Source organism: Papaver somniferum, chromosome 2 (assembly GCF_003573695.1).
Source record: "Papaver somniferum cultivar HN1 chromosome 2, ASM357369v1, whole genome shotgun sequence".
NCBI lineage: Eukaryota > Viridiplantae > Streptophyta > Magnoliopsida > Ranunculales > Papaveraceae > Papaver > Papaver somniferum.
In genome coordinates this window covers 24,324,042-24,348,996 of record NC_039359.1, presented here as the reverse complement: position 1 = coordinate 24,348,996, position 24,955 = coordinate 24,324,042, and the positions used below count along the sequence as shown (strand labels likewise).

Below are 24,955 nucleotides of genomic sequence, written 5' to 3'. Positions count from 1 at the left end.
TTGCTTGAGGTAACACGATGGACTGATTCTGTTTTTCAACACGACGTTCATAAGATAAAAGGTGAGTCTCAAAGTCTGAACAGTAAAACGATCCATGGAAGTTTGAAGAGATGCATAAATCGTTTCAAAAGAGGAATCAAGCCCATCAAGGAGGATATGACGAAGCTCCATATCAGACACAGGATGTCCGGCTGCAGCAAGAGAGTCAGCAAGACGATTTGCATGGGCTAAATAATCAGTCATAGAGCGATTCCCTTTTTGAAGGTGCTGAAGTTCACGGCGTATTGCTAAGACATTGGCCTCAGATTTTGAGGCAAGAAGTTCATCAATCTTTGTCCACGCAGCAGCACATGTGGTGCAGACACGCACTTTAGCAAGAATAGCTGGTGAAAGAGAGGAGAACAGCCATCCAAGAAGAATTTTATCTTCACGTACCCAGCTGATATAGGCAGGGTTAGGAGCATTGTTTAGAACTTCCGGTGGAGACGCTTGAGATCCCGTAAAATAGTGTTCAAGAGCATACCCCTGAAGATAGGGTTCAAACTGTGCTTTCCAAAGCAGCAGATTCATAGAGTCAAGCTTAATGGTGATAGCATTCTGCAAGACTGTCATGGCCGTTTTGAAAGAAGAGTTGAGGGAAACGGTTGTAGATAAGGAAATGGAGTCAGAAGTGGAAGAAGTGGCCATTGGATCGAGGAGAGGCTGATACCAAATTGGAGCACAGCTTTGAATGGGTTCTCAATCGATAATGAGAAACACCAAAAATAATTCTTTTTATTCATATACATTAGGGTTACAGGCTACATTATAGGAAAGAATCTCCTAAGGTTAATGACAGAATATATGCAAATATACTCGAGAATACAGTGTGCACATCATGTGCACATACGTAAAACAGCGTGTGCACATATTCAGACAGTTGTCCTAACACCTTTTCCAAGAAAATACAGGTAATTTTGTTCATGAAAAGCAGAATCTTTGAGCAAAGGTGCATGGCAAAGATTTGTTTAAAGTTTGCACGACAGAGTGTACTCCGAACTCCAAACCTAGAATTCTAACAATAGTACTAAATCCATGTTTAATTAAACATGGTTTGAATCTTGTTCTTGCAAAATAATACTTAATGAGTGAATCAACCAAATAACTCATAAAATAATGTGATTCTGATCTTTAATATTAATAATTAATCAGTTTTAAATTATTTGCCTACATTTTCCGATTCATAATAACTTGGATTAAATTAAAAACAATAAGAAATGATACTAGTTTTAGTAACATATTTAAAAATTTACTAGGATTAACTATACTAATAACTACAATATAATAGTATTAATAGAAACTATTTAACTAATATTCAAACTCTAATGGTGCTGAAACTTGAGCAGAATTGTTGTTCTTCTCGTCACCAGCTCCTTCCTCTTTACTACCATTCACCACTCTTTCCGGTGACTCGGGATGGTTTTCTGTTGAATTACCAGCTGATGATTGATTATCCGGTCCATCCGAAGGCAATGTGAGTCTTCCTTGATTATACAAAGTGTTCAGTTGATGAAAATATGGACAAGTTTTAGAATCTAAAGATCTTTTCTTGTTTGTATCTTTAGTTTTCCTGAAATACTTGTTAATATTCTCCCATTTCTCTTTACACTTCTTTGCACTTCTTTTATAACCTAATTCAGACATTCCTTGAGATATTTTCTCCCACAATGGAATTTTGGTGTTCTCTTTGTCTTCACCACCATTACTAGAACTGTTACCTAGATTGCATCTAAGATTTATCAATGAGTAAACCTCATCCCGTGGCCATCTTTTTCCATTCTCTTCCCTATCATTATTGGATGTTGAACCTGGTTCCTGTGATGACACTGTTAGTGCAGCAGCAGTGGTAGTGGATGAAGAAGTGACATCACCTTGGTTATTGTTTTGGGTAGTAATAATAGAATTGGGGTTTTCAGAGACTAGGTCCAAATGAGACAAATTTGGTATTTTTTGATTGCTATGAGTAGGACTAGGTGTTCTGTTGGTTGCTGTGGCTACATGAGATGATGAGGTTGGCACTTTTGGGGTGTTTTGAGTAGTGGGTACTAGAACACTAGAGATGGCAGACTTTGGGTTCTCTGATGATGATGATAGAATTATTGAAGGTGATGATGATGAAGTTGGATTCCGTGATGATGTTTTTATGATATTTTCAATCTTCAATGATAGATCATCTTGGTTATTTTGTGATGACGATGATGAAATACTTGATGTAAACTTCTTCAAGAATTCAATGATTGTAGTTTCTCTATCACATGCAATAGCTTGTTCTTTTGCCCTCATTTCTATCTCTTTACTGACTCTATCCATTTCTTTCTTCTTCCAAATCTCTTCTCTACTAACCCTTTCTTCTTCTTTTCTTTCCATATCTTGCAGAAGCTTCTTATGTAACTCTTCTTGTTGATTCATAATCTTGTTCACAATTTCTTCACACAATCCTTTAAGTAATTCAAGCTTATGATCGTGTCTTTTTCTCTTCTTACTTCTAGTTTGTTTCTTCACCACATTTTCCACAAAAGGGTTTTCTAAAGTCTCATTTCCTGAATTCTCTTCCATATTTAAACCAATTTTCCCTTGGCTATCATCATCACCACCAGCATTGTCATTACTACTTCTTACCATATTATTCTTCTCATCTTCATTATCAACTACTGAAGTATTTGTGGCAGTAGGTTTAGGGTTTTGGTGATGATCTTCAAACAATGCTTCAAGTTCGCTAAATGATCTGTTGTAATTCTTACCACTACTACTGTAGTTAGCAGTAGGAGTAGTATCATTAGAATATTGATTCATTTCCTCATATTTCTCCTTGCATCTTTCGGGACTTCTTTTGTACCCAAGCTCAGCTAGTTTCCTGAATTCACAATAAAACATAAAAATATAGAAACCCAAGAAAAACACTATCTATGAACTTAATTTCCTTATTTATTTATCTGTCGCCACTTACTACTACTACTCTCTACTGTGCGTCTGTGCCAAAATTTAAGAAGGGAGCAGAATTGATGAAAGTTGGAGTTTATTTGTTTTCAGTTTGCAGACTTGTAGTGTGTGTATTTCTATTTTATTCAATAAGTTCCAAATACTTAGGTTCAACTACAAAAAAGATGAACCTAATTTAGAAAAATCTTCAGGCAATGATTGCTAGTATTAATGTATAACAATCATTTTAACTAAATTCATTATATACGAGATTCACCTCGTAATTAAAGTCCAATAATCATATTTTATTAGTTTCATCACAATGAACTCAATTTGATAAGTTAGAGTACTATAGAAGAACTGATTTGAGAAGTTAGACTGAATTGTAAGTTGAAGGAAGTGAATTAAGGTGTACCTTGAGACATGACCCCAAATGAAGTCAGAAAAACCATGACCCATACTAGATCTGATTCTTAATAGTGCAAGAACTTCTTCTTTCTCCCATGGATCCCCCATTTCAGAAACAGATCTTACTCTTTCACGTAGCTGTTGTTCTTCATCTTCTTTCTCTTCATCTTGACGTTGTTGTTGATGATGATGCACTACCACTTGCTGTACTGTTGATGCTGATTGTTGTTGCTGTTGCTGATGAAGTTGATGGAGAAGATGAGACTGTTGCTGATACAATTGATGATGCTGATGTTGTTGAAGATGTTGGTGAGAAAGTTGTTGCGGGTCAATGAAGTTAGAGAAAGTTGGAGGAGGAGGAGACGGGGAGACATGAAGAGGAAGAGTTAAAGGATGCGAAAGTGGTAACGGTGTTGTTGTTCTTGATGCTATGAATTGATGGAACTGTTCAGGAACTCCATTAAACATTTTTGGAGTATACAAAATTCCACTTCTCGTGTTTTTTGAGTTGCAAGTCGAGATTTTTTTTTTTTTTGAGCTGTGAATCCAACGAATCTCTTTACTGTGTTTTTTCACTACTCATCATCATGTCTTATTGGTTATTTTCTCTACAACTTCTTCTCTCTCATGTAAGAGTATAATTTGTCGTTCCCTACTAGTCTATAGCAAAAAATTTAGAATCCTATGCAAATAACTAGCTGGTGTTGCAGTATAGGCTGATGATGATGTATTACGGATCGAGATGAATAATCAGGGACACGTGAAAACATGTAACAGCAGGAATTTGGGCCCACAGTATACGGCCATAACGAAAGCAGGAGGTCAGGGGTTCCATTTCATTTCGTTTCTCATTGATTGATTAGAAATTTTTCATTAAATTCAGTGCTTTTTAGTTGATGTCGTCTTGATGAAGATGATGAAGAAGAAGATCAGAAATTAAGATGAGTTTGTTATATTAGATGAACCATCATTTTGATGGACCCCCATGAATTGTGGATCCCATGCCAGTAATTGATGAAATGACAAAATTTCATATCAATGACATGTTTGGTGCCGTTTGTTATCTCATATTGATATTGGTGTTTTGATATAGGAGAGTATTATTGCCCGGATCCAACTTTTGGGTCCTGAGCCATATCCCGCTTAACCCTACTAAAAAAAATCTACGATATATGCATTATTGACAAGAAACATGCAGCTGACTTCAACAGAATAGATGGAGTGCAGAGCCAGCATAGGGCCGGTGTGAGGCCAGTTGCATGCATTTTGATAGCATAGTGATTATGTACTCGATGACACTAACACTATGATTTTTTTCCCTCCTCCCTATATACTATTATCCTGGTTTTGACACCAAAGGACATCCGTAGTTACAGAAATAGTTCACATATGTACCCTTGTGCATGGGAGATGAGTCAGACAAGTCACATGTGGACTCTGAGTCGGAAATGAAAATGCAGCTTAGTTATAACGAACGGTGGGCGGTCTGCTGGTACCTGGTGGTGGTGGATGGAAGGTATAAAGTCCATGATTAATGATGCACCTGATGTGTACGTAGAGGAATATAGTAATCTAGGTGAGTAGGTGATGTAGTGCAAGATATGGCAGAATCTTATTTGAAAGGAAGAGATCAGCGAAAGAATATTCGTTAACCATGCAAGAATATCTGCATGTTATTTTTGTTAAGAAATAAGAGATATCTTGCATGATATCGTATTTGGGTAGATTTCCTTTTATTTGCATTAATCTTAGAAGATATTGTCATTAAAGCCTAATAAGGCCTATATATGTCCTCGTCTAAAGAAAAAGAGGACAGACTTTTGAATAATCATATTCTTCCTTTGAGAAGTTTTATCTATGTGTGGTTTCTTCCGTTTCCAGTACTAACATCCTACACCAATTGGTATTCAGAATCTGGGTATCGATCCTTCCAACATGGTTCGTGGTAGAGGTCAGGGTGGTCCTCGCGAAGCTCTAGTTGAGGAGGTGATGGAGAGAACTCGATACGATGAATTATCACGCACGGTTGAGCAGCTCGCCGGTCAAGTAGCAACATTGTTACAACGACATGAGCGCCGTCGTCCTCCTACGGATGCATCTAATTCGGATGGAACAGATGACGATACGGATACTGAAAACCCCTTTGCTGGGCGTGAGCGTGATTCTAGGAGTTGGGAATCGTCATTCCGCATAGAGATTCCTGAGTTTCATGGTAGCGGTTTATCACCGGAAGATTGTATAGACTGGTTCTCTACCGTGGAGGAAGTTCTGGAATTTAAGAGGGTTCCTGATGATCGAGTGGTTTCGCTTGTGGCTACGCGCTTTCGCGGAAGGGCTGCTGTTTGGTGGCGTCAGTTGAAAGCATCTAGAATTCAGAAAGGTAAACCTCCTATTTCTTCCTGGATTAGGCTTGAAAAGTGCATGCGTTCGGCCTTTTTACCCTTTAACTATACAAGGGAACTCTATATTCGTTTACAAAATCTTCGTCAGGGTTTTCGGTCAATTGATGAATATACAAAAGAGTTCTATGACTTGGTCACACGATCAGGTATTACAGACACCGAAGACCAACTTGTTTATCGATACTTAGGGGGCTTGCGAGAGACTTTTCAAGATACCCTTAATCTGTTTGACTATTATTCTGTGTCCGAGGTTCATCAGCGTGCTTTGCGATTGGAGAAACAACTATCTCGTAAGTCGATTCGGGCAGCAACTGGCCGTCCTCTGACTTCTTCTTCTCATACTGCTTCCGCTCAACCGATTGTTAGTACGCCTACGAAGTCTGGTCCTAAGTGCTATCGTTGTGGAGATCCAAATCACTTGGCAAACGAGTGTCGCAAGGCTGGAAGACCGGGTAAGGCTTTGCTTACAGAAGTGGATACTACTGTTGATGTCTTTGCTGATGCGGAAGAGACAGCAGCTGAGTTCGATGAGGTGTTCCTGCCAGGTGACCAAGGTGACTGTCTGATGATCTACCGTCGTTCATTTCTTACTCCTAAAGCTGACGCTGACGAGTCATGGCTACGAAAGAACATCTTCCAGACAACGTGTACCATTGCAGGCAAGGTGTGTCGTTTGATCGTTGATTCCGGCAGCTGTGAAAACGTGGTGTCTGACGAGGCTGTTCGGAAACTCAAGCTTCCCACAGAAAAACATCCTAGCCCATATTCCCTTCATTGGCTTAGTAAGGGATCCGAGGTAAATATTTCCAGACGTTGCCTTGTGAAGTTTTCAATTGGTTCTGTCTATGAAGATGCCGTGTGGTGTGATGTCGTGGTGATGGATGCCTGTCATCTGCTGTTGGGTCGACCATGGAAATACGATAGGGCAGTGACTCATGATGGTAAGCTGAACACATACTCATTCATATTTAAGCATACTCGTGTTACCCTGGTTCCTGCCAATATGACAGTCAACGTACCTGCTTCTTCCGTGGCTTCCAATTTTCTTTCTTGGCGTCCGTTTGAGAACGAGATGCTCACTGAAGGGATGGTGTTACTCTTGTGTGGTCTCTCTCTTGAGGCTACAGCTGCTATGGAAGTTCCGGCGTGTATGCAGGAGCTATTATCGGACTTTGAGGATATCTTCCCAGATAATCTTCCAGAGGGTTTACCTCCTTCCCGAGCTATTCAGCACCGGATAGACTTGGTGCCTGGTTCAGTGCTTCCTAATCGAGCTCATTATCGCATGAGTCCAAAAGAATATATGGAGCTACAACGACAAGTGGGGGAGTTATTAGCCAAAGGCCTTATCAGGGAGAGTCTCAGCCCTTGCGCAGTTCCTGCGTTGCTCATTCCTAAGAAGGATGGTACCTGGCGCATGTGCGTGGATAGTCGTGCTATTAATAAGATTACGGTAAAGTATCGTTTTCCTATTCCTCGGTTGGACGATATACTTGACCAGCTTCATGGTGCTACAGTTTTTAGTAAATTGGATTTGCGTAGTGGCTACCATCAGATTCGTATACGGCCAGGAGATGAATGGAAGACCGCTTTTAAAACAAGGGAAGGACTTTATGAATGGTTGGTGATGCCGTTTGGTCTCTCCAATGCTCCTAGTACATTTATGCGCGTAATGAACGAAGTATTAAAACCATTTCTAGGTAAGTTTGTTGTCGTTTATTTCGATGACATATTGGTTTATAGTACTAACTTGGACTGTCACTTATGTCATCTTCGTGAGGTCTTAGTAGTTTTACGCCAACAACATTTTTTTGCTGCTCCAAAGAAGTGTGTTTTTTGTACGGATCGTATTCTGTTTCTCGGATACGTCATATCCAAGGATGGCATCTCGGTGGATGAGTCTAAGGTTGATGCTGTACGCACTTGGCCTTGCCCCCAAACAATCCATGAGGCTCGGAGTTTTCACGGGTTTGCGTCTTTTTATCGGAGATTTATTAGCACGATAGCAGCGGCAATCACCGACTGCATGAAAAATGGTAAATTTGCATGGACAGAAGAGGCAACAGCAAGCTTCATCTTGCTCAAAGAGAAGCTTTGTTCGGCTCCTATTTTAGCTTTACCCGATTTTTCTTTGCCGTTCGAAGTTCACACAGACGCCTCTAAGGTTGGTATTGGTGCCGTCTTAAGCCAAACAGGTAAGCCGGTCGCCTTTTTCAGTGAAAAGTTGAATGGAGCCAAGCGTAATTATAGCACGTACGAATTGGAGTTTTATGCCATCATACAGACTCTCAAGCACTGGCGTCATTATTTGATTCATTCCGAATTTGTTTTGTTTACTGACCACGACGCTCTCAAGCACATAGGTAATCAAGACAAGATGAATGCACGACAGGTTAAGTGGGCTAGCTATCTGCAGGATTTCACGTTCGTCCTCAAACACAAAGCTGGTAGTCAAAACCGTGTGGCTGATGGTCTGAGTCGTCGTCGTAGCCTCTTAACATCCCTGCGGACGGAAGTATTGGGGTTTGACTCGTTTGCTACATTATACCAATCAGACCCATATTTTTCTGTCATATTGGAAGCTGTACGTGCAGGCAATAATCCACAATTCTCCTTGCTGGACGGCTTTCTCTTCAAGGGTACTCGACTGTGCATCCCGTCCTGTAGCTTGCGATTGAAGATCATCCAGGAGATACATAACGAAGGTCACTTTGGTCGTGACAAAACGTTCCAACTGATCTCTTTCTCCTATTTTTGGCCGCGTCTGTTTAAGGAGGTACAACGATTTGTCTCCCGTTGTCACGTCTGTCAGATCTCTAAAGGGTCAGCTACGAATGCGGGTCTTTATATGCCGTTACCAATTCCTTCAAAGCCATGGACTGATATTAGTATGGACTTTGTCGTCGGTTTGCCGCGCACTCAACAAGGAATGGATTCTGTTTTTGTTATTGTTGACAGATTTTCCAAGATGTCACATTTTGTAGCATGCAAGAAGACTACGGACGCGGTTAATGTGGCGCTATTATTTTTCAGACATGTATACCGTCTACATGGTCTTCCGGAATCCATCGTTTCTGACCGTGATTCTAAATTTCTTAGTCATTTTTGGAGGTGCCTTTGGAAATTGTTACGTACGGAGCTAAAATTCAGCAGCGCTTATCACCCACAAACGGATGGACAGACAGAGGTAGTGAACCGTTCTCTTGGGAATTTACTTCGTAGTTTGGTTGGGTCTCACACTAAGCAATGGGATCAACATCTGTTTCAAGCTGAATTCGCTTTCAATAGAGCAATTCATAGAAGCACAGGGTTTAGTCCTTTTCAAGTGGTCTGTGGGTTTAACCCTCGTTCCTCACTCGACCTAGCACCGGTTCCAGACCTACAACGTGTGCATACCACTGCGGATGCGTTAGTGGAGAATCTTCACCACATTCATGAGATTGCTGCTCAAAATTTGGTAGCTTCTTCTACCAAATATAAAACGGCCGCTGATAAGCATCGTCGTCATGTTGAATTTGAGGTAGGTGATTTCGTCTGGGCTGTGCTTATTAAGGAACGTTTTTCGGCGGGTACGTACAACAAGTTAGGTCCTCGCAAGATTGGTCCATTTGAAATAATCGAAAAACTCAACACCAATGCTTACCGTCTGAAGCTTCCCAGTCATATTCATACGGCTGATGTGTTCAATGTGCGTCATCTAATTCCCTACCACGGCGACTCGTCCGATGATGATCTTCCTAACCTGCCTAATTCGAGGGCGAATTTCCTCTTTCCCGGGGAGAATGATGTAGTGCAAGATATGGCAGAATCTTATTTGAAAGGAAGAGATCAGCGAAAGAATATTCGTTAACCATGCAAGAATATCTGCATGTTATTTTTGTTAAGAAATAAGAGATATCTTGCATGATATCGTATTTGGGTAGATTTCCTTTTATTTGCATTAATCTTAGAAGATATTGTCATTAAAGCCTAATAAGGCCTATATATGTCCTCGTCTAAAGAAAAAGAGGACAGACTTTTGAATAATCATATTCTTCCTTTGAGAAGTTTTATCTATGTGTGGTTTCTTCCGTTTCCAGTACTAACATCCTACACCAGTAGGTGTGAACGTTAATAAACAATTGTCTTTCAATGAGAGTCAGATTTTGGTTCTTGAAGAGTCCAAACACATCACATTTAGGTTCCAGTCGACAGCTAAAATTTCCTCACACAGCAACAAAATGAGATCCCCACCAACACAAACCACCAAAATGTTATGTTCTTTTCAGTAAATCAGTATTGTGTCCCTTCTCTCTCTAGACAGTATTAACTTGCCATCTAAGGTTGGGACTACTGTTTTTAGAAATGATGGTCCCGGACTCAGTGTCCATGAATGAACGGAGACCTAGCTAGAATTTCAAGTCATCAACTAATTCATGTCTATCTACTTCCTTGAATATACTTAGTTTTGATAATTAGAGAAGCTCATCTTTAAATCATGAGATTAAACTAGTTTCTCCTTCCGAAGTACTAATACGATTAATTGGTGAGTCGTACGTGCAGTTGGTTTCCAGGGCTCAGAAGACTCGTCTAAACAACGTGGTTACAACTGTAAATCCGATTGAAGTAGATCTATCACATGTATTCAGCGCGCAGGAAGTAAGTTTTTCATGATGATCAAAAAATGCATCTCATAAGGACGGCTACAACACGTTGGTGATCATCCACATATGTACTGTATGAACCAACATCTTATTTCCTTGAAAGAAAACTTGCGACAGAAATTAGAGTTAGTTACAGAAATATGGATTATTAGTTACTAATATGTTTGCTCTCATTAAATTGACTATACATCAAGAAGAACTAACCATGTGCCTAGGATCAATGCAGTGACGCATCAAAAATGTTGGCCCCCCATTGACTTTCTCTTGCTAGTCTGCTGATCTTGGCCTACAATCTACACCATTGATCCGAGATATTTATCTGAAATTAGGTTGAGGCCCATCCATGGGTAATTCATGTTCGCAAAGCTGCAAAATAAAGAAATTCGAATCTAAGCTACCGTTCGCGAGTTATAACCCCAAATGTGTCATTATCCATCCACAAAAAACCCGCCAAAACAAAAGTAACATAAAAATCCCAAAAAACAAAATTTTGATGAAACCATCATAAAATTTAGAGTTTTTGTATCAATTTTTTTAAAATTTGGGGTTTTTGTATCAATTTATTTTAAGATAGAGTTTTAATGAATCCCAACATTTGAGTGGAGTTTTTGTACCACAAGTTTGGTCACCCTGAATTTTTATGACTAGTTTTGTCTAAGCTATGGATTTTAAATTTTTAAATGAAGTAAAATGATGTCCAAATCCTTAATGAGTTATGAACATGAGAAATAACTTTAAAATCTTCTTTTCAAAAAAAAAAAAAAAAACTTTAAAATCTCGTGTACTCGACTGGGCTTTGTGTTTTTTTTATTTGGCTTGAGCAAGATTGCCTATTATGTAGTGAAAACTACAGTGAGATCCATTTTTCAGATTTCCCCCACTGTGAAACCCACGCCAAGAAATTTGAAGGCGTGCACCTATTTTTTAGGAAAAAATTATTCTCAAACCCATAGTTTATGAAATTCTGTTTCGTTGTTTTTTCTTTTTTGTTGATTTGTCAACAGGTACAGAAACCTTAATTGTCAACCAGGTGTGGATTTGATTTCTCTCTATTCTCTTTAGGATAACAAACTCGAGGTGATCGATCGAACACTAAGCTCTCTACAACAACAGCAGCGACGGGTTTGCGAGTCATGTTGGTCTGAATTTTGCTGGAAAATCAAACTCGAGGCCTGAATTTGTTGTCGTTCATACAAGTGACGATAGATGGGGTATTGATTGGTTGTCTTTGATGTTGAAATCAGTGATTGCAGTGGTGTATTTATCTATCATCTACAATGGGTTCTGTTGGCAGTGGTTAATTCGTGAAGTCTTCCATGAAATCAAAGCTATGGTTTTCTGGTGTAATAAGAAATGGGATTAAGATGTTTACAAATTGAAGAAGTAATGGTGGTGGTAATGATGACAGCAACAACAGATGGGCTTGGTGTTTAGCTGGTGGTGGATTTGACATCTGGGGTTTGTATTGGTATTCCAGTCTGAAATTTGGTTTTTTGGTGATACATATCTTGTAGATTTCAGGTGATTGAAGGAGGTGACAACCAAGCTTCAAGTTGTTTCATGGAACTGTTGATTAGATAGGTACCCAACCATTATTTCATTTCTTCCATATCCGTGGTGCAATTTCTTGTACCCTGTAACAATGTGGCAAGTCTGGTGCTGAATCGGTATACTTGAGCAATGAAATTGCAGATAAGTTCAGATGTATATGTTGACTGATTTGAGAGAATCATTATCGAGAAGAGGCGGTTACAGAGCCGAGAAACAGAAACAAGGGTATTTATCCAATTCAGTTTTTGCTTTACTAGTTTCCTTTAGATATTTTTATGGTTTTTGAGAAAACTATGTCTAGCTAATCCATGTCAGGGGTGAAAGAGATGAACTTGTATGATAATATATTCATGCTCTTGAACAAGGTTTTTTTAATCAAATGAGCTTAATATCCAAGTTGGGGTAACAAATTGGTTTACAGTTCTATATATTATTATGGAGTTGGAAAATTCACCAACGTTTAAGATGGAAAACTGGTAATAGTAGATTGGGAAGCTACGTATGAAGGTTAATGGTTGGATTATCTGAGTTTGAAGAGTTGGTGTTTGGTTGGGAAGTTTCGGATGTTTTAGTGTCAATAATAATGATTGGATAATCTCTTATGTAGCTATGAAAATGGTTGAATAACCTATTATGCATCTAGAAAAGTTGTTGCATAACTTGTCATGCACTCCAGAAAATGATTGCATAACATGTTGTGCGGCAAATTTTTTGTTAGTATTGAAACTAACAAAAAAAACGACTGCATAACTTTTCATGCACCTACGATAATATCTGCATAACATGTTATGTAGTCGTGAAAATGGATGCATAAAGTATTATGCAACCACTTTTTTATAAGCACTGAAATAAAAAAAAATGATGCATAACTTGATATGCATCAAAAAATATGGTTGCATAACACATTATCCATCAATTTTTTTCGTAAGCACTGAAATTAACCAAAACAATGGATGCATAACTTGTTATGCAGTCGAGAAAATTATTGCATAATTCGTTATGCATCTTTTGTTTTTTATGATGTTGTTTTTTTAGGCGTATATATTATTGTAGTGGTTGCATAACTAAATTAGTAAATGCATGAACCAAAATATGGTTGCATAACGTTTTATGCATCTTTTTGTTCTGTCTGCATAATGCGTTCTGCATCTTTTTTGGTGGCTTCATAATGGTTATGTATCAAGTTTTCGAAAATTTTGCCTAAAATGATGATCACCTCCGATTTTTTCGTGAAAAACAAAAATTTGATATTCTTGTTTGTACTCGTTGCGTAGCTCTCTTAAAAAGATTTCTAACGATATAAAATTTGTAAAATTCCAAGTCGTGGATTTTTAGATATATTATACCCATGATGCATAACCCGTCATGCAGATGCATAATCCGTCATGCAGACATTTTTAATAATTTCATATAATTATGGGTGTCACGGTACTAAAAATTAATTGTGGGCCTGACAATGAGAATATTTTGTTTTGGGCCTGCGTCTAATTTTCCCTGTGTTATATTGATAAGGAAAAGTTATTGGGTTTTTTGAGTTCCATAAACGAAATGGTAATGTAGCTTTCCTACGTATATTGTTAACAGTAACAACACCCTCTTACTCACTAATTTCTGCGAAAAATGTCCTTAGGCCGTGTGTGTGATTCACTTGTGTATGTACTTTTAGTTACCTAAAATCAATGAGAGGCTAGACATGAGATTCTAGGGTTTTGAAAGTGAGTTTCAGAAGGTTGAGCACGAACAGTCTTCGCCTAAACATGCACAGTGGCCGTTCAAAGGCTGCTTCAGTCACATGGATGGGGGTTTAAGGGCTGGTCTTAGGGAGGGATGCAGATGAAGAGAGATATCAGAGAATTCTAGGGTTTGAAAAAGAATTGATCTTAGAGTTTATGAGAAACTTCTGTCTTAGCTTGGAGAAATAGATGACCTATTTATAGCAAAGTTCTCTTATCTCAGGTCGGTGAAGATAAGGATTGCTTTCCGTGCCATGCGGAGCAATTCTCCCATCTCTTCAGGAATAGATAGAGATAAAATAGGTTGAGTTTATCTTATTATTCCACCGCCTTTACTCTCTTCTGCGGTGAGAAATAAGCCGGGTAATTGTTATCCCCCCCCATCTGTGTGAAGCTGAGTCATCCTCTATGATGATATGTAGATAGAGAAATATCCACTTTAGCCGAGTTGGCCAAGATAGAGAGATATTATCTGATATGTAAGAATGATTAGGATGAGTCACGTGAAAAGGCATGAGATGCCTCAGAATTCGTTTGAAAAGTCTGCAAAGGAGACTCGATTCCTACATGAGGCTCGTGCCTATCATGGCGAATATTCATCCTTGTCTAAGATTTCCGAGAGATTTGAATCTCTCTGAGAGTTTGTGGATATATGTGAATCTCTCTGGTATTTCGAGAAGAGATGTGAATCTCTCCGAGATTTGGGAGAGAGATTTGAATCTCTCCGAGATTTTGCAGAGAGATTTGAATCTCTCCGAGATTTGGGAGAGAGATTTGAATCTCTCCGAGATTTTGAAGAGAGATATGAATCTTTCCGTGGTTTTTTCAGAGAGATTTGAATCTCTCCGAGATTTTGCAGAGAGATTTCACAGAGAGATCTGAATCTCTCCATGATTTTAAGGACAAATCAAAATCTCTACGAGAATTTCCTTAACGGATCCAAATCTCTCTATGGTCAGCTGGGACTCGTCCCGAGAGAGAGAAAAGACTTTGTACGCCCGACTAATATCTCTGCGAGACTTTGGCTCACTTGTATTTGACCAACGTATCTTGCAGAGATGTGCTAGGAATCAATTGTTCCCGTATTCTTGAGGCAGACAAGACCAGTGTTTCTCGAAAGGATGTTTTAGGAGTCTGTCGAAAGGGCCCGGAGGCAGAATAACCACTGTATATCATAGGGATGTACTAGGAACTATTCGGAAGCCTCGGTAAGTCGAGTCAGATCCTAGAGTAGACATGACAAGTGTATCTCGCGATGATGTACTAGCAATCAGTCGTAAATCTCAAATAGGATGAGTTGTGCTTACAAGAGACATGTATGTATCCGCTCTGGGTCATAAGTCCGTCGGGGACGTTTTTACGCATCTACAAAGCTTACATGACCAGAAGTATCTCGTCGAGGATGTAAACTAGCAATCATGGCATCACAATCATCTGCATCTCGCGAAGACATGCTGGAATTGTGGCATTTCTGGTTCATAAGTCTATTGGGGACGTTTTACGCTCTACAGAACCTACGTGACCAGCAGTATCTCGTCGAGGATGTGCACTAGAAGTCATGGCTGAAAAAGCGGGGGTCTAACAACATCACCCAATATTTCACTTAGCAATCTGTATGGAAAAACTCGAATATACTTTTAAGAGAATCAACAAGACTAAATCAATTAAAAGTATATCAACGAGTTTATATCTCTATTCTTGATTTGATTTACTCAAGCAAGAACTGCGAGTTCTAATCAAATACAAGGAATAACTTGGATGGTACCAAAGACCAATATCCAAGGATCAATCAATATCAATCAACAACCAAAGGTAGGATTTCCAATTGATTGATTCAAACGCACAACCTGTATTATTTCAATTATATAAAAAAATATAATGCGGAAATAGAAATAACACAGACACCAGAAATTTTGTTAACGAGGAAACCGCAAATGCAGAAAAACCCCGAGACTTAGTCCAGATTGAACACACATTGTATTAAGCCGCTACATACACTAGCCTACTCCAAGCTAACTTCGGACTGGACTGTAGTTGAACCCTAATCAGTCTCCTACTGATCCAAGGTACAGTTGTACTCCCTACGCCTCTGATCCCAGCAGGATACTACGCACTTTATTCCCTTATCTGATTTCACCCACAACTAAGAGTTTCTACGACCCAAAATCGCAGGCTTTGAAAATAAACAAATCTGTCTCACACAGACAAGTCTATCAAAAGATCAATCTGTCTCCCACAGATAAAACCTAAAGGTTCTGTTCCGTCTTTTGATAATAATCAAGGTGAACATGAACTAATTGATAATATGGTCTTATATTCACGAAGAACAGCCTAGAGTTATCAATCACCTCACAACAATCTTAATCGTATGGTAGCGAAACAAGATGTTGCGGAATCACAAACAATAAGGCGAAGATGTTTGTGATTACTTTTTAAATCTTGCCTATCAGAGATGTCAATCTCAAGCCAATCAATCTGATTGTACTCGTACGATAAAAGATGCAAGATCAGATCACACAACTACGATAAAAGTAGTATCGGTCTGGCTTCACAATCCCAATGAAGTATTTAAGTCGTTAACCTGGTTCTAGAAGAAGAAAACCAAAGGTTAAAGGAGAATCGACTCTAGCACGCAAACTAATATCATATGTAAGGTGTGGGGATTAGTTTTGCACAATATTAGATGTCTCCTTTATATAGTCTTTCAAATCATGGTTTGCAATCAATGTTAGCTTAGTAACAAAACATTCAATATTCACCGTTAGATGAAAACCTTATTTAGATTTAAGCTAATATTTCTCCACTGTTAGATCGAAAACTTAGCTTGTTACACACACTTGACAATGCACGCTTCTAGGTTTGTGAATCGTTCCCAAACGTATGCAGTTGTTGGTTCAACAATAGTTAACCAAATGGTTAGCCATATGAGCATTTCATATCAACCATGTTCTTCTTCACCATAACTAGTTCAAATGACTACAAATGAACTAGTTAGAGTGTTGTTCAATTGCAAGGAAATATTATGTACTACACAAGACACAGTTGAAGCAAAGATGATTTGATTCACTTGAATCGGTTCATAAACTTTTGTAGCCACGGTTTGTAAACTGCATTCCTTAGTCTTTTTAAGTTTAAGTTCAGAAATCATCTTCAGATATATAACCTTCTCAAGTTCGCAGACTAGGTTCGCGGACTTAAGTTAACAGGCAGAGTTTACAAACTTCGGGTATGAGAACTTCGCCGGTTCCCGGAATGAGTTCGCGGACTTAGCTTCACGCAAGTATTTTGCCAACTTCAGCAGAAATTCTCGGATTTGAGAACTTCGGCAGTTCGCGGACTTGGCTCACTCCATTCTTCCGGTTCTCTCGATCAACAAAGTTCGCAAACTTTGGTTCAAGGAATATGACTTATACATAAATGTGTTTCCACAACAATGCTTATGTCCACCATTGGTTATGTAATCTAAAATCTCATTTCAATCATTGAAACATTCTTAGAGGACGTTATATAATTGTTACACCATTTCTCGTCAAAGCAATTTTCAAGATGATTGAAACATATCATGACTTTCGTCACATGGTAAAGATAAACTTGATCGAAGCGAAAAACTTACCAACACATATTTCTAGATATAGATAGGCGAGGTATACTCGGCTCGAAATACCACATGTGTATAATCCAAGTCTATATATATAGCATACGACTTCTTGTCTCAAAGAGTAGGATATATAGTAGATAGACTTTTGAGTGATAGATAAGTTCAAGTCTTCACATACCTTTTTGTCGAGAAGTTCCACCGGTTCCTTGAGTAGTTCTTCTACTTGTATGATGAATCCCCATGAAGTCCTTGAGCTCAATTAAACTTTCTATCCTAGTTCGAAACTTAGCTATAATAGACTTGAAATCAAGACTTATAGTTTTGATCACTAACATTGACAAACATGCTTGAGATAACAACGCATGCGAGTTCGACCGAGCAATGCTCTAACAATCTCCTCCTTTGTCAATTTTAGTGACAAAACTATCAATACATATGGAATACAAAAACGATAAAGAAACTTTAGTAGCTTCTATTCCACATGTCTAATCTTCAACATTCCTCGAAATCTTCGTCACTTCCAAGTACTCCAATGATCCCAAAGGTTGTAAGTTTAGCATCACCGTTGTTGAAGATCCGTAGCTATAACAATGAGAAAACATAGTTCTCAATCATTTTTATACAGTGTCATAGTATTATTACACAGCGTCAAAGTTCAATTGTATCACAACTTCAACAATAATACTATGGTGATATGTATCACTCCCCCTTAGTCAATACTCCATCTCACATGGAAACCACTCCCCTTTACACAATTATCCGAAAACCATATGTATTTTTAGTGTGAACTACATATTAATTCTCCCCCTTTTTGTCAATAAAATTGGCAAAGGTACAAGAACGAGATCATAATGAAATTTTCGAGAGAGACATTTCATGACAAAAGAAAAAAAATACATACCAACTAATTTAGATACAATCATAAAACCGAAGCTAAATGCATTCATCAAGGAGTTTAAAGATACAAGATAACTCCTCTAAAATTCCACAGCCGCACACCCATCAAGATATGACCATTAAGCACAAGTTCAAAAGAACTCTCCCCCATTTGATGTCATTCCCGAAAGAACAACAAGAGCGACCTTAATTTCAAAAGAAAAGAAGGATTTTTATTGGACACCAAAAACCATAAGAATGATTTTCTATATCCAAAAACTCAATCAAATTAATCCCAAGTAAACCCATGATTAATTTAATCGGAATACACAATCAAATTAAACACAAGAGGTGATCAATTCAATTGATTGTGCTCAACATAAGAGAACTTATGGAGACACGAAAATACTCAACTAGATTAATTACAAGAGAATCCGTAATTAATATAATTGGAATACACAACCAAACTAATCACAAAAGTAATCAATTTAATTGTCATTTTTTTTGCTCGACATAAGAAAACTTACGGAGCAATAACTAAATAACCAAACAAGATGATTAATTTAGTTCAATATGCTCGACATAACATATCTCACGGAACACCAACTAAGCTAATAAATCAACTTGGTTGTATAGTGCTCAACATAAGATGCATTATGGAGCCTCACAGTAATACATAAAAATATGGATCAGGGATGATCAATACTGCGGAATACACAAGGATTCATTCTATCTTCAATCACTATTTGCATAACGACAATAATAGACATAATCTTTGAAACAAAAGATTTTAACCTATCTTCCATCAAAATATTTGACAATATAGGCTTAACTTTTGTATTTGTCAAAAGTCCATTCATTATTTTACCAGTACGTGAATACCGAGCACGAACGACTTTACTTTTGACAAAGTATGGGACAAACATAGTTCACGGACGTAAACACCAATATCCCATAACAAATTGCAATATATCAAATCATAAAGATTAATACTGCAAAAACATCATCCTCCAAATATTTTTAGAATTTAAAAAAATAAATATAAAAGAGAACAAGAAGATGAAAAATAATAGCTATGTGTAGTCACAATCATTGCTATTCCAAGCACTAGTTATTTTTCCAACTAAATCAAAAAGAAGACATACTAGGAAACATAAATAACACAAGCTAAAGGAAAACAGACTCTAGTGATATTCCGAACACGAACTAAGATCATATGGATGGTTTAGAATCCTCATGAGACAACGGGTCTTTGAGCTTGTGAACAACATCATTCATTGCAGCATTAGAGAGATGATTCTCTTTGCGAAAATCATTGATGTAATACTTTATGATACTGAGGTCAGCAATAACCTTTTCCAACTCAGTTTTCAATGCATCAAGATTTTTCAGGGTAACAATGAGCTCTTGTTTTGCTTCCCCAAAGTATTTAAGAAAGTCATGAACAACTTCAGCAGAAATCATATCATCCTTTTCAGCATCCTCATGAATATAGGAAAAATAACATGAAGCATTAGGATGATCTTCATCTATAAGGGTTCTTTTCTTTTTGTACTCAACAACACCTTTGTCAAGGAATCCTCTTGCAAAACCACCATAGAAAGATGAAGAAGAAGACATTCTTGACAACCCAGAAACCAACCTAGAGTATGCGTACGCGACTTTTGCAACTCAATAGGTAAGTATATAAGGGTTTCCTGAGGAAAGGATTTTAGGGTTTAAACAGTTGACTCGTGCCAGAACATGGATACCCGTTCGAGTGCAACATTACCCAGAAAACAAAGGCCCATAAACAAAACGTTTGCTACAAAAACAAGGTTTGAAAAAATCCATAGCACAGAAAAGCACTTTTGAGCATAATTGTAGCAAGAAACAAGATTCAAAAGAAGACTTCCTAAAGATAATGAGAAGACACCTTAGACACAAACAATACTTTAAGCACAATAAGTCTGCAAAAGAAGCTTATCTATGGACGATAAAAAGATAGCTCAACTCAACAGACGCATATGCCAAAAGTATACCTGATTATTAACACATCTTACTCAACAAGGTTTTTATGAGTAAGATCTTGAATCCTTGTGATTAATTGGCACAAGTATGATCTACATGCTCATCAAGAGATTTATTTTTATGGTCAAGTCTCTTTTTCCTCCTGAATCTAGCGAGGGATCCCCTTTTTTGTCAGAAATTATCATAAAACTTAGTGTCATCAAAATACGAGACATTGTTTGAGTTCTTACCAGAAGAATTTTGGTTTGAGGAGGAAGACAACCTGTTGACGAATTCTTTATACCCTTTAATTATCTCTTTCATATTATCTCTCAATTTATCAATTTTTCTTCTTTCTTCTGAACTTCCTTTCTCATCAGGAGCAGTGTTATTTCCAGATACCATGACTTGATCTTCCTTTAGAAGATGTTTACTAAGACGTCTGTTTTGTTCTTGAGTGTTCGAGGAAATCATTGAACTGACTTTCCTGGTAGTATACACATGGTAGGTACGAAAACCAATTGGTTTAGTCATACAAATGTCAGTTACACCTTTAAGAATTAAATCTAAGGTGTGTTGAAGATGAACCACGGAGTTTTTCTTCAACCTAGAGGTTCCCTTTCGCTTAACAGAACTCTTTGTCTCACAGACAAGACATATTTTCTGATCATCAGAATGATTAGATAGTACAGTCTTAATATCATCGTTAGAAGATTTCTTACCTCCATTTGATGTGCAACATCCTTGAGTGATAGAGACTTCAGGCACATCCGTTTTACCAGAAGGTCTTCCGTTTTTACTTCTGAGCATAAAGCTACTTTAGTTGTGTCAGAAGTACTTGGCATATTGGATTGCTTTGAGCATCCTTGAATAGAGAGCTTACTCAAGCGATGTTCAATTTCCAAGGCATCCTTTTTGAGACTAGCCTCAAGAGTCGTGCACAAAGACTGATCTTCAGCATTACCTTTGGATTTGCACTCTCTTATTACACCAAGTAGGACATTGACATGGTGCTTCAACCGATTAAATCTATCAGCTTAGATTCTAACAAGATTTAGAATCAATTTACTCTCTTCGGCTGAATCACTTTCATTAATGGAGAAGCTCTCTTTTGAAGGGTAATCGAGATCACACATGTCGATGTTAGTCTGTTTCGTCAGAACACAAGGTTCGTCTATATTCGAGATTGAAGAAACTTTCTCTTTAATAGAATTTGACGATATATAACTTTTATTTCTGGTGAAGCGTTTATCAGAGATAGTACTCTTGTCCATAGAGTCAGAACGCTATAAACACAGACTTGTAAGGTTTTAAAGGTGTTTGCCTGCTCTGATACCAATTGAAAAAGCGGGGGTCTAACAACACCACCCAATATTTCGCTTAGAAATCTGTATGGACAAACTCGAATATACTTTTAAGAGAATCAACAAGACTCAATCAATTAAAAGTATATCAACGAGTTTATATCTCTCTTATTGATTTAATTTATTCAAGCAAGAACTGCGAGTTCTAATCAAATACAAGGAATAATTTGGATTGTACCAAAGACCAATATCCAAGGATCAACCAATATCAATCAACAACCAAAGGTCGGATTTCCAATTGATTGATCACACAACCTGTATTATTTCAATTATATAAACAAATATAATGCGGAAATAGAAATAACAAAGACACCAGAAATTTTGTTAACGAGGAAACCACAAATGCAAAAAAACCTCGAGACCTAGTCCAGATTGAACACACACTATATTAAACCGTTACAGACACTAGCCTACTCCAAGCTAACTTCGGACTGGATTGTAGTTGAACCCCAATCAGTCTCCCACTGATCCAAATTACAGTTGTACTCCCTACGCCTATGATCCCAGCAGGATGTTGCGCACTTGATTCCCTTAGCTGATCTCACCCACAACTAAGAGTTGCTACGACCCAAAATCGCAGGCTTTGACAATAAACAAATCTGTCTCACACAGACAAGTCTATCAAAGGATCAATCTGTCTCCCACATATAAACCCTAAAGGTTTTGTTCCGTCTTTTGATAATAATCAAGGTGAACAGGAACCAATTGATAATCCGGTCTTATATTCCCGAAGAACAACCTAGAGTTATCAATTATCTCACAACAATCTTAATCGTATGGTAGCGAAACAAGATTTTGCGGAATCACAAACAATGAGACGAATATGTTTGTGATTACTTTTTATATCTTGCCTATCGGAGATATCAATCTCAAGACAATCAATCTGATTGTACGCGTATGATAGAATATGCAAGATCAGATCACACAACTACGATAAAAGTAGTATCGGTCTGGCTTCACAATCCCAATGAAGTCTTTAAGTCGTTAACCTGGTTTTAGAAGAAGAAAACCAAAGGTTAAAGGAGAATCGACTCTAGCACGCAAACTAGTATCACACGTAAGGTGTGGGGATTAGTTTTGCACAATACTAGATGTCTCCTTTATATAGTCTTTCAAATCAGGGTTTGCAATCAATGTTATCTTAGTAACAAATCATTCAATATTCACCGTCAGATGAAAACCTGATTTAGATTCAAGCTAATATTTCTCAACCGTTAGATCGAAAACTTAGCTTGTTAGACACACTTGACAATGCACACTTCTAGGTTTGTTAACCATGCCCAAACGTATGCACTTGTTGGTTCAACAATAGTTAACCAAATGGTTAGCCATATGAGCATTTCATATCAACCATGTTCTTCTTCACCATAACTAGTTCAAATGACTTCAAATGAAATAGTTAGAGAGTTGTTAAATTGCAAGGAAATCTTATGTACTACACAAGATACAATTGAAGAAAAGATGATTTGATTCACTTGAATCGGTTCATGAACTTTTATAGCCACGGTTTGCAAACTGCATTCCTTAGTCTTTTTAAGTTTGAGTTCAGAAATCATCTTCAGATATATAACCTTCTCAAGTTCGAAGACTAGGTTCGCGGACTTAAGTTACCGGGCAGAGTTTACAAACTCCAGCAGAAATTCTCGGGTATGAGAACTTCTCCGGTTCGCGGACTTAGCTTCACGCAAGTAGTTTGCCCACTCCAGCAGAAATTCTCAGTTTTGAGAACTTCGGCAGTTTACGGACTGAGTTCGCGGACTTGTCTCATGCCATTCTTCCGGTTCTCTTGATCAACAAAGTTTGTAAACTTTGGTTCAAGGAATAAGACTTATATATAAATGTGTTTCCACAACAATGCTTATGTCCACCATCGGTTATGTAATTTAAACTCTCATTTCAATCATTGAAACATTCTTAGAGGACGTTATACAGTTGTTACACCATTTCTCGTCAAAGCAATTTTCAAGATGATTGAAACATATCATGACTTTTATCACATGGTAAAGGTAAACTTGATCGAAGCGAAAAGCTTACCAACACATATTTCGAGATATAGATAGGCGAGGTATACTCGACTCGAAATACCAAATGTGTATAATCCAAGTCTATATATAAAACACACGAATTATTGTCTCAATGAGTAGGAGATAGAGTAGATAGACTTTTGATTGATAGATAAGTTCAAGTCTTCACATACCTTTTTGTCGAGAAGTTCCACCAGTTCCTTGAGTAGTTCTTCTACTTGTATGATGAATCTCCATGAAGTCCTTGAGCTCAACTACACTTTCTATCCTAGTCTGAGACTTAGCTATAATAGACTAGAAATCAAGACTTATAGTTTTGATCACTAACATTGACAAACATGCTTGAGATAGAAACGCATGCGAGTTCGACTGAGCAATGCTTTAACAATGGCATGACGACCAGCAGTGTCTCGCGGGGATTATACTAGAAATCGTGGCTATGAGTTCCTTGAGGACCAAGGTTTAATCTATCTCGTGAGAGTTTCATTTTGTTTATGGTATTGAAATGACACTTTTTCCCTACTCAGAGTAGAACTTTGATTGTTCTATGATGAGTATATAGATATGAATCGTTCAGGCACGAAATTGTAATCCACTTCCGGAGTCCCCGAATTGATGCTTAGTCTTTGCTTCAAATCAACTCTGGATTTAGGAGTTTTCTGGAATTTTTCGTTAGGAGACGTTACAAGCGTGACAATTGAGCCTTGATGAAGTAAAATTTCCGTTTTGAGAAACTAGACTTGTGAATTAGGGTTTCTTTGATCAAAACCTAACTTCTTCATTTTGTGCAACTCTGAGCTTGGAATTGACCCTGGACTTGGAATCCTTTAGGCTTTTGCATTGGAAAGTGTTGTCATAATGGGAATAGAGTCTTGTAGAGATGGAAATTCCATTTTGTTCGAATGGTATTTGCAAATTAGGGTTTACTTGGACAAAACCCTAATTTCCTCTCTTTGTGCATCATTGAGCTTCCGAGTTTGTGCAAGTGAGTATTTGGGGAAGATAGGGATTTGAGCGGCTTCCTGGATGTCTGTGAGGTTGGAAAAATCCTATGAGAATCAATTGGTACTTAATTTTGAAGTCACGGAGTCCCTATCCCATGTAAATTCTGAATTTAGGCTTGTACTGCGCCTAAACCCTAATTTCTCTTTTTGTCCGCATCTGAATCCTTCAGACACTCTGGAGATGCTTGGAGAGGCTTGGTAGGCGTGCATATTTCTTGAAGCGTTAGAACTTTGTATGACGAGAGCTCGTTCAATCCCTTATTTCTTGAAACATTCTTATATAATGACAATAGTCGTTTTCACACACTATTAGCATCAAAACAATTTTCAAGATATTGAAATAATCATTATCGGAACATTCCAAGTCTTACACCAAATGATTGTATCACACAAACCATGGAAGAT

General features: G+C 37.9%; 1 protein-coding gene across 1 annotated transcript; it reads right to left on the bottom strand.

Annotated features, from left to right (window-relative positions):
- Positions 1 to 1,182: 1,182 nt before the first annotated feature.
- Positions 1,183 to 4,343, bottom strand: LOC113347163 (trihelix transcription factor GTL2-like). Its single transcript, XM_026590761.1, has 2 exons — positions 3,374 to 4,343; positions 1,183 to 2,893 (listed from the first exon to the last, which is right to left on the bottom strand). The coding sequence occupies exons 1-2, from the start codon at positions 3,832 to 3,834 to the stop codon at positions 1,348 to 1,350; spliced, it is 2,007 nt and encodes a 668-aa protein (XP_026446546.1). The 5' UTR covers positions 3,835 to 4,343; the 3' UTR covers positions 1,183 to 1,347.
- Between the last annotated feature and the right edge of the window lie 20,612 nt (positions 4,344 to 24,955).

Coding starts and splice junctions, on each gene's coding strand:
- LOC113347163 (XM_026590761.1), bottom strand. CDS start 3,834: ATGTTTAATGGAGTTCCTGAACAGTTCCATCAATTCATAGCATCAAGA. Junction 2,894..3,373: donor ATTTGGGGTCATGTCTCAAG/GTACACCTTAAT, acceptor TTGTGAATTCAG/GAAACTAGCTGAGCTTGGGT.